Source organism: Takifugu rubripes, chromosome 11 (assembly GCF_901000725.2).
Source record: "Takifugu rubripes chromosome 11, fTakRub1.2, whole genome shotgun sequence".
NCBI lineage: Eukaryota > Metazoa > Chordata > Actinopteri > Tetraodontiformes > Tetraodontidae > Takifugu > Takifugu rubripes.
Window position 1 is genome coordinate 4,388,679 of NC_042295.1, and position 10,706 is coordinate 4,399,384.

The 10,706-nt window shown below is 46.9% G+C and overlaps 1 protein-coding gene across 4 annotated transcripts in view; it reads left to right on the forward strand.

Moving 5' to 3' along the window:
* The window catches only part of tnfrsf19 (tumor necrosis factor receptor superfamily, member 19), an 11,921-nt gene extending 1,552 nt beyond the window's left edge, over positions 1-10,369 (forward strand). For 3 of the 4 annotated variants that reach the window (XM_029844245.1, XM_029844244.1, XM_011608256.2), the window contains 8 exons: positions 369-482; positions 4,028-4,206; positions 4,389-4,474; positions 7,705-7,869; positions 8,625-8,753; positions 8,876-8,978; positions 9,081-9,241; positions 9,666-10,369. In XM_029844245.1, the coding sequence (XP_029700105.1) occupies positions 369-482; positions 4,028-4,206; positions 4,389-4,474; positions 7,705-7,869; positions 8,625-8,753; positions 8,876-8,978; positions 9,081-9,241; positions 9,666-9,670 (942 nt within the window). In that variant the 3' untranslated portion in view covers positions 9,671-10,369. The remainder of the gene's footprint in view (positions 1-368; positions 483-4,027; positions 4,207-4,388; positions 4,475-7,704; positions 7,870-8,624; positions 8,754-8,875; positions 8,979-9,080; positions 9,242-9,665) is intronic. The other variant, XM_011608257.2, reaches the window with a different exon arrangement.
* The last annotated feature ends 337 nt before the right edge of the window (positions 10,370-10,706 follow it).

Below are 10,706 nucleotides of genomic sequence, written 5' to 3' on the forward strand. Positions count from 1 at the left end.
AAGAGGAATTTGGCTGCAGCTGCTGAAGGATATACAGGAAACAAGCACCTGTTTCCAGTCTGGACAGGCTGGTTCTGCTCCTGTCCTTTGGTTCCGTTTGGTCAGATGTGAACACCCACTCACGTCTGAACTGGATCTGCTCTTCGTGCGGCAACAGTGTTGCGCTTCACTTTTGTTTCCTTTGAGCCTCTGCAACACCGAGTCGCCCGGTTCCTCCTGAGAGCGGATGTGATTTCAGATCTGATTCCACCTCAGTAGCGTCGGAACTGAGATCTGCAGCACGGCTCTGGTTCAGCCTGACTCCTGTGGATTAAAGTGATGATGAAATGCAGCAATCTCTAACTCACATCAATGGCTGCTCCTCTCAGGTTCCTGCCAGGGCCGAGGAGCAGAGCAGGGAGTGCCGGGAACAGGAGTACAAGGACCGGTTTGGGAACTGCAAAGCCTGCAAGCAGTGTGATGCAGGACAGGAGCTGTCAAAGGTCAGTACCCAGTGCTTTACTCAAGTGTTTCACCACATATTACAGGCTAACTTCAAGGAATCTACATAGGTTAGGGGAGGTTTCAGCCCCTCACCTGTTTATTTAGGGGAAAAGGAAGTGTAATAACACAAAAGATCACTTAAATCAACTTCCCTGAAGCTGCAGTGAAAAGAAAACATCCAGCAAACGTCAGCCAGTGGACTTCATGAAAAGAATGGACACAATTGTTTCACAAAGATTATCTTGTCGAGTGCACCGACGTTATTTATTACTTCCTCTCTTTCATGCAGAGAGCAGCCAAGCTCTTCTGAGCTTTTGTAGCATGCCGACCCTTCTTTAATCAGTCACACCCATACTTTTGACCTTCTGCAGATGAATGGCTGCCATTGTTTTCCCCTCGTGGCACCTCCTGCGTATTGTCTCCGCTCTTTGAAGCAGCCATGCCTAAGCTTGCTGCTTTCCTGACTGGCACTGCTTCCCCCCACCTTGGCCACAGGTTTTGTGTGCTCTGTACCAACAGGTCTCCGTAGAGGCAGTGAAAGCTCCAAACACGATTTTTCTTTTTTTCTTCATTGATAAACACAAAGACCTTTGGGGCGGTGTGCAGAAAGGAGCGTCGGCCAGAGAAAAGGCAGTCCTGAAATTCTTCTTGCTCACTTCGTTGTAAACACCTTCATCTCACCGTGCCGATTTGACACCAACAGCTGTTCCCAACAGCTGGATTAGTGGCTGATTCAGAGCAGTTGGCTGGCCGATTTGCCTTTGAATCAATGGTGACTCTCTTAGGTGAACTCCCTTCTGGCATGAACTGATTACTCCCTCTCAAGGTGCTGTAGATGCCTGTTGCTCACATGCATTTAAACCTGGTTGCCTTTAATCTCCGTGCACACAGACATGTGCTCTGCGGTCGGTGCTACGCTTCAGTAGGCCTTGTGTTTCTTTGCCAGCTCAGTGGGCATGAATGTAGGCAGCCACCCTGTGGTTCTGGTTAATAATTGGCTGCTTCATTTTTAAGGGGGCGTTAAGACCTCGGCCGAGTTTCCCAGAGCCACAACTTCTGATCTGAGATCTGTAAAACTGTAAATCTGTAAAAGATCATCTATCCTCACTGGGAACAGCAGGGGGGGAAACAGAAGACTTTTGGAGTCACTCTGTGCTGCTGCCATAGAGATGCAGAGGAATGTGGCCCAGTTTGCTCTGGTAGTTACTCTCTGGACGTTGACGGCCGACAAACATCAATTAGCCTGGTCACATTAAGTCTAGCTAAAGGAAGCACCCAGAGGGAGCAGCTAAAACAGCCAGTTTCAGATAATACTTCCATCTGGGTTCAGAGAGTTGCAGTTGTGTTGGGTTGAAGAGGGACAAGTTGTTGGGAAACTGGATAAACTTTTCTGGATGGTGCTGAATAAAAGTTGGTGACCAAAGGGGATGAAAGCTCTGTGGGAGCAGGCTGCACCTCTGGAGAGGAAAAAGGTCACAAAGTCAGAGAGAGAGAGGAAACAAATGTGTTGCTGTCCCAGACTCGACCGGTTTGACTAAGGTACAGAGTTTGGAGGCCGCTTAGTGGAGCGGCTGCCCCGCTGTGGTTCTCTTCTAATCTCAGAAATATCTGTGGGTCTGAACATGCTTCAGATCCCAGCCAGCTCTCGCTCCACGCTGCTGTTGTGGTTGGCTGTCTCGCCTGCAGCAGATCTGGAGATATGGCAGTGGAATGTGATCTGAAGCATCTGCTGGTTTATGGCTCTCACTCAAAATTAACTCAAAGTGTTGTATAGAAATGGAAGCTGCGTAACTGTTTTATAGACAGATTAACTACCGCTCTTACATTTATTACCACAAAGGGTTCGTCTCTTCTACTTTAAATACCATCCTGATCTAAAGCCCCCTTGCTGGGGGAGTGTGACAGGGAAACCCAGGTGGAGATCAGGAGTAACAGTGGGGGTGCTTTTGATGGAATAGTTCTAGTTCTCATCATTCTGAGGATTGATATAAATGCTCCTGCAATTTAAGAACCAGGTTGAGTTCTTTTATCTCGAAACCTTTTAAAGTGGTTTGCTTTGTGTGAGTGGGCAACAAAACCATCAGACAGAAGCAGACATGCTTGTAGAATAGTTCATTTGACTCCTTTAGTGGAGTTTCTGTGACATTAGATCATAAAAGAGATCTTTTCTGGGAGCTTTAGAAGCTGGCTGGTTTTGATGGCGCTTGTGTGTTTTTGTGTGATAATAACTTCACCATCGGAGGGTTCCACTGGGGAAGGTCTTTGTTTGAGCTGCCAAACTGGTCTGAGGGAGTGCAGAGCCTCAGATCTGTTGGCCTTTGTGAGCACAGATAAAAGAAAACATACATGGCACCTTGATGATCTGAGATAAAACCATCAGAGAGCAGAGTTGGCAGCACGAGGGGTTGGATGTGGCATCAACCCCCTCCTGGTGGTGTGGTCAGGGTCTCTGATGGACCTCAGGCTTCAGACTCTTTAGCAGAAACAGAAATCTTCATCTTCTGCTGGAGCAACCCCTCCTTGCTCAGGTCTCTTGCAGGGTCGCTGGCGTCCACATTCCTGTAAGGCTGCGTGCCCGGGTAGTGAAAGGGGACACGCGCGAGGAGAAAAGCGAGATGAGAGAGCCCCCGATTTGATGATACATGAGCACCTGAGATATCCTACGGCTGGTTTTGGATTACTATTAAAATGCTAGCCGATGGCTGGTGATGGAGCTGATTACCTGAGATTAATCCATTTTCTTGTTAAGTGACCAATTTTGATGTTATCACAAGATGTTGAAGGTCACCTGCCACAAAGGATGCACTTTATCGCTAAGTGAATTTGGTGCCAGAGAATAAAAAAACTTTCTTTTTTACCTGAAAAGATACGCATACCTGCTGATGCCGTGTTGTAAATGGATTTTTGCTGTTCTTGATGAGTTGAAGTCAAAATTGTGAATATTCATTCAGAGAGCTCTCGAGACACTTTGCTTAGTTATGATTTTAAAAGCAGATTCTGCTGTTGAATAATTAACACTTGGTTTAGTGTTCAGCTCGGTCGCTCGTCGCTGTTAAAAGCTGCACTTTTTACGTGCACTTTGAATTGTTTAACACAAAGAGTATTCATCTTCTCCCTACGTACCTCTCCATGATCCTTTGGCCTCTCCCTAAAGTGTTTCCTTTGCTTGCTGGCCTCTTGGTCAACAGGACCATCTCTGGGTCCGCCTGGGGAGGCAGTCGCACAAAAACACCGCAATAAACCTGCAATAATACAACAGTGGGTGTCCCTCAGGGCCTTTATTATTTAAATCTCTGGCCTTTCTGGGTCTTGCAGCGGAAGGCCACTCATTCATACTGGGAGAGTCAGGGAGATTATTTCCAGTTTAAGATGGACTCTCTAAAGAGGCAGATCATTGTTCTCCTCTGATCCTGCTAGCCAAGATCATTCTTTAATGCTGGACCCCTGCTCGTTCAGACTGAAGCCCTCCTTTCTCTAGCTACTCTCTCCTCATTCTACTGACCCCACCTCTTAGCCGGTGTATTTTTCCCTTTAATCCTTCCAGGAATGTGGCTTTGGCTATGGAGAGGGTGCCCGGTGTGTGCCCTGTCGGAACAGTCGCTTCAAAGAGGACCGGAGCCTGCAGAAGTGCAAACCCTGCCTGGACTGTGGCCTGATCAACCGCTTCCAGAAGGGCAACTGTTCCAGCACCAGTAATGCCGTGTGTGGAGACTGTCTGCCGGGGTCAGTCAGCAGCCTTTACAATAACAAGTGTATAAAAGCTCACAGGAAATAAGCGCAATTTCTGCTTCTTTTTTTAAATGTACATCCGTAAAAATTACAATCACAAGAATGTGTCTCTGATTTCTTATTGGACTTAGCTGCCAGACATCAAACATATTTCTAAAGTATCCCTCTTTTTTCAGATATTACAGGAAGACCAAGCTAAGAGGTTTCCAGGATATGGAGTGTATCCCATGTGGAGACGCTCCACCTCCGTATGAGCCTCACTGTGAGCATTTTTCTTCTTCTCAAGCATTACCATGATGACAGTTTCTACATCACACAAACAGGTTTCCCATAGTCTAAAATGAGACACCACTGCTGTTTTAAACCTACCCCCAGGCCATAGAGCAGCATATGTGAAGCACCAACTTCGAGCCTCAGCCACCTAGGTCGGGGGTCCACCGGTGGTCTGTGTTAGCTTGTAGCATTTCCTTTGATCAGTAGCTAACATCCATTTCAGTACAGTAAAGCAGCTGTTCACTAATCGGTTGGTTCTGCTGGGAGGAACCAGAACATTTGCCTGTAAAAGTGTTTGTTTAAAGATGTATACATGAAAAGGGGGCCTAATTTAGTCCCATGAAGAACCAAAGAGCTGTAGATAACTATTCCTTTTGACAACCATGTGAACAATAAACAGCAGGTTTGCCTACAGAGGGATAAATTAGCTCAGCACCCAGTTTGGATCTAGTGAACCTTTGGCCATTGAAAGTAATGAAGTTTGACCTTCTGGTTCACACATAAAGACCCAGCGGAGAGTGAACTTTTACATTGGGTAATTGTCTGTGAGTTCCTGATGTCAGAGGAAGGTGCAGCTGTTCCACAGGAGCCGTTGTGTTCAAGAAAAGGATGTGGCTGTGTGGTAGTGGGGAAAGCTGGTATTCATCAGTGCCTCTGCTGTTTGTTTGGGTTTGAAGTTGGTGCCTGTTCAGTCCTTTCTTGTGTTGTGAGTGGCATTACTGTTGGTGCCTTGGGAGGACGTGGCTTCCTGCATCTGCCCCCCTGTGAGGGTTGAGGAGACCCTCGGTAGAGGACATGGAACAGAGTCTGCCCCCCTCTTATCTTGAGGAGGGTGGTGAAATCTTAAAAGGGAGCTCTCTCTAATGTAATAGGCCATGGAGGCCTAGCGCGATGGTGCAGCTGTGCAGGAGAGGCCATCTAAGTATGGGCTGGACTGTAAATCTTAACCCCCCCCCCCCTCCCGCCACTTTCTTCTTCTCCTTTCCCCCAGTGGCTCTTTGGGGCCAAGTAAAAAAAAAAAAAGAGTGTGTTTTATGGATTCCTTCAGCCTCTTTAATGTGTTTCATCTGTTGGAGTCACGGTAGAGCTCAGACTGCTTACACACACACACACGCACACACACACACACACACACACACACACACACACACACACACACACACACACACACAATTTCTGCTTCTCAAATTTGGAAGATTAGATTTGTTTTTTACATAGAGAACACAGAAAGGGTGAACAGCAGCATCGATGTTGGTTGTGGGATGATTTACATTATATTATATTGAAAAACCTACTTTTAAAAGAAAGAAACCATGAGCAGAACCTGGTCTCTGTGGACCTTAACATCTATGTGCAGGTATAGAGCCAGTGAAAACAGTAGATAAATACAGAACCACCGGATGGAAATGTAACTGCTTACACCAAACACTACTATTTATGAGAATCAATGCCTTTAAAAAGCATCACAGGTATAATGATGCAGTTGTGAGGCAACAATTGTGGTTTTGCCACATCACATGACATCCAGTGTTTCCCCACCACAGCCCAGCAGCTTTGATGGGAGATGTGTGGATTAACCACAGATCTGTCAGGTTTCCTCATCCAGCCTTTCATTTGTTGCATCACCCAACAAATTCAACACATTACACACACACACGCACGCACGCACACACACAGGAGGACCCTTTCTAGCGGCCGTGTTTGTGTCTCCCTCTCTAATGATAATCACACCAGCTCAGCAGAAACCTCAGTCTCAGATGTAATATTATCCCTGTAAACGGGGCGAATGTAGTGGAACCTTTGATGTTGAGCACTCCCCTGCTTGTCTTGACAGGCGATTTCCTATGAATACGTGCCGCCTCTGCGTGCGGCTCGCCCACTGTTATGAAGATGAAATCCAAAACAAGAGTTTAGATTCTGTAATCCAACCTGCACATGATGAGAGTCAGCAGCAGAGCTGAAGTGGAGGAGGAGGCTGAATTTAAGATTAAACCAAACCAAAGCTTCAGAGAGTAAAGTGTGGACGCCCTTGGTGTGTAGACAGATGTTTACCTAACTCTGCTGACTATGCAGTATTTGTCATGTCTTAGATTCTCTGGTTATTACCTGATATACTTCCTACGTGTATGTTGATGCAGAGGGTTCAATTCCTGACCCCCTCTTGTGATGTGTGAAGAGCTCCTGTGGTTGACTGGTCTGCTCTGAGCAGATATGATCAGCAGGTGAAGCCTCTTGAATGAGCCATTGTTGGAGTGTGTTTGCTGCAGCTGCTTAGCCTCAGATAACAATCAGACATCAGTCGTAGAGCAGATGAAGAGTTGGATCTGCAATAAAGACCAGATATAAACACAGCACTCACATATTATAGCTGTGCTTTACCCACACAATGCACCTCCTTTGTGATTTTACTGCTTATCACACACACACACACACACACACACACACACACACACACACACACACGCACGTACACACACACACACACACACACACACACACACACACACACACACACACACACACACACACCACCAGCTCCAGGTGTTAGTGGTGGAGTTGTGAAGATTCTTTTACTAGACTTCACAAAGACAACCAGCATGTCTTTCTTTTAACCAGAGAAGGACGACACCTCCCACACACACACACACACACACACACACACACACACACACACACACACACTTTAACTGGGATCTGAATCAGGAACTTTCTGAGGTTTTGACTATAAAGGTCAGTCCATACTTTGTTAAGCTGTTATATTTTGCTTTTTTCAACTTCTTGCTGTGTCATCTGGACAGATTTATCTTCCATATTTGTTATTTTGTGTAATTGTGATATTCTGCACCCACACTGAGACTGAACCACTGAATCCAGGACATCCATCTCCACTGACTTATGTGATAAAAGTATTTCAACAGATTTGCATTCAAACGTGGGTTTCCAGAGGAACATGCCACTAAATTAAAATGGAAGGACTGTTTTTTTTAGCTCTCCTGGGACAAGTGTAAAGCTTCATCTGGTCCAGTTTAGGAGGATCTAGTGACTGAAGCGTTCTTCACCTGACTGGGTCCAACCTTTGGTTACCTGCTAATTTCCCCTCATAGAGCCCAGATTCATGATTAACGCCCCACAGCTGGTCTTTTTACTTTTCTCGCTCACTCTTTATATGACCGTGCCTGTTAAATGGATGTTCTTCAACTCTCTGGTCTCCTCTCACAGGTAGTGGGCGCGTGAACTTGGTGCCGCTGCCCCCGGTGGCGACCAGCCCACGGGACGTGGCCCTGGCCGCCGTCATCTGCAGCGCTCTGGCCACGGTGCTGCTGGCCCTACTGGTCCTGTGTGTTATCTACTGCAAGAGGCAGCTGCTGGAGAAGAAACCCAGCGGTGAGTTCCTGCATATCTAGGACCAGCCTGACCTGAGGTCCAGCTCTGCTGACGTAGCAGGTTCCGTCTGCTATGAGGAGACTGAAGGCTTCATTTCCACCCTCTATGAATGGACAAGGCCCATCTAAGTGAAGGGTCATGGTCTCTGTGGAGGACACTAAGACAAGCTTTGAGGAACTTTCAATGTTCTGGTCCGTTGCACTTTGATGGTGACAGGATTCAGAACAGTTTTGTTTTTTCAGAAGTCTGGGATGAATGATCTGTGTCCCCGGCATGTGCTTTGGAACTTTGACCCCCCCCTCAGGTGCTGCCATTATATTGCAGAGCCAGAGGGGGATTGTGTTGTCTGGGCCCGACTGGGGCCACAACACAGAGCTTGAGAACTGGTGAGCAGTGCTAGTAGACGGTCTAAGATCATGTATCTCTAGTAGAGCTGCTCCATGTGGCAGCCATGAGCTCAACGGCCTTATTAAATCCTGATGTTGCATATTTGTGGTAGCTTAAATCATGAGCAACATTCTTCACCCTGAAAATGTTTTGAGCATGAGAAGGGACCCGAGGTAGAGGCTGCATTACTGTTCCTCAGTAACGTAGGCAGCAAGGTGTGAGCCGTCACTTGGCTGCTCCATCTAACAGCTCATCCTTCATCTCAACTCGGGGTTTAAAGGTGATTTCACCATCTGGATGATCTGATGCCGCCAGCATCTGCATAAAGGTTTCTCATTGTCGGCCATGTCCCCTTCCTTTCTCCTCAGCAGCTTCGCTGAGGTCCCATGATTGTCCCTACAGCGGAGCAGAGCTGTCCTGCCTGGACCCTCACTGGCTCCATGACTTCCCTCACAGACCCTGCTGCCAGTGTCACCTGGGCCCTGGGCACACCTGTGGTACATCGCAGCTCTGATTCTTACTTCTTTTTTACTTCCTCTATGTGTGTTCACATATGAGGAGGATTTTGGCACTTTTAAATGGGTGATCTTGCGTGGTTGTGTGTGTGTGTGACCCTCAGGGCCGGTCCATCTAATTCCGTCTCTCTGCTGCGATGAGAGCTACAGTCTGGCACTCAGCCAGGGCACCAGCGTGTTCCAATCCCAGATGAACCTCAGTGATAGGTGAGGTCCAGCTTCGCTATTTGAAGTTTTGACAACCAAAGAAATCAGTGGACAGAAGGTGAGCGGCTCCATGGTGATGAGAGACACTTTTGTGCTCATCAGAAATACAAACCAGGATGAAGACACCCTGATGCAGCTGGGGAGACTCATTGAAGGAGACAGGGGGGAACCCAGGGAAAGATGGACCGAGTGGACCAGTCAGAACCATAATGATCCTGAAACAGAAGTTCCTCCAACCCAACAACGCTTGTCAAGTCAGGAAGGTGAGGGGACTCTGACGTGTGGACGGGTTTGATGGGTGTGTGAGACTCTCAGCCCTTTGCTAAACAAGCCTGTGATGCTCCAGAGAGCTGAGTGAGGAGGGAAGAATGTGAAGAGACCTGAGCACAGCAGCAGTCAAAATACCTGATTTTAACACTCATGTGAACTTTGACCCAAGGAGGAGTTTAACACAGTTCTGCTCCCTTAAAATCTGTCTGCTCTTTTTAACCTTTCACTTCCCAAATGTTGGGAGTGTGTTCAGAGGAGTCGTCTGAATGTGCTGGTTGCCCATGTGACCCTGCTGGGATGTTGGTGTGTGAGTGGACAGAGAGCAGCTGGTTCAAGATGCTCTTTGAAGCAGCGGCGACCATCTGACTGATACATTACTAATCACTGCCGCTGTGTCCCTCTTCCTGCTCTCTCCAGGATGACACGGATTTCTCTGGCTCATGTTCCAACCTTGAACTACCCTGAACTCAACGACAGCTGGGGCCAGATCCCTTATCAGATTACGCTCTAGACCCCCACGACACACACACACGCACACACACATGGGCAGCAGCCACTCAAATGTGCTTACACAGTGCCTTTGAAATATCTGCTAACCCAAACCCCAGAGACCCTCATTAAAAGAAAATGTATATACAAATGAAAGCTGCTGCAAAGCACAAGGACACACACACACACACACACACACGCACACACACACTCACACCAGAAATGTGAACCTGCTGGCCATGCTGGTAAATTCAAATGAAGTTGAGCCACAGAGTTGACCAACCAGACTGAAGCGACACGGTCAGCCTCCGCTCCGCCTCCAGAATGTGGGACATTTTCTGGTCAACCAGTGCTGTCGCCGCTGCTGCCAAGAAGCTTTTTTGTGTAAATGTTTGTGAAATATCCGCTGTTAGGAAACATGTGATAATGTTGCACATTGAAGTCCATCTGGATGACCAGAGAAAGTCGTGGAATGTTTGAAGTGACAGATGTTTTGTAGAAACTGTAAGAATATGAAATTATATCAATATTTTTGTAACAGAAGGGTTATATCTGCATCCCTCCCAGTTTGAGTTTTTGACTTTTGAAAAGTCACATTTTTGTAAATAAACCACATGAACAGCAGTGACTGACTGGATTTATCAAATGTTTGAGTGATGCACAGACCTAACACAGAAAGAGTGCCAGAGGCTGCTGGCTGGAAATATCTATTATCTATTGAAATATCAATTTCAGTTAAGCAGATATCTGAAGAAAACCATCTCAGCCTCAGCTGAAATCCAATCACAGACTGGATGAAATCTGGCTCAGGCTCAACTGGAATCACACCAGACTGAACAGACAGGAGGATCAAAAGTGCAGTGGTGGCATCAAGTGATCAGGTCCTGTTCCAGCTCCATACCTGACATGATCATGACCTTTGGCTTCAACAGACAAAACAGATCAATTAAAAGATCTAAACAACAACTG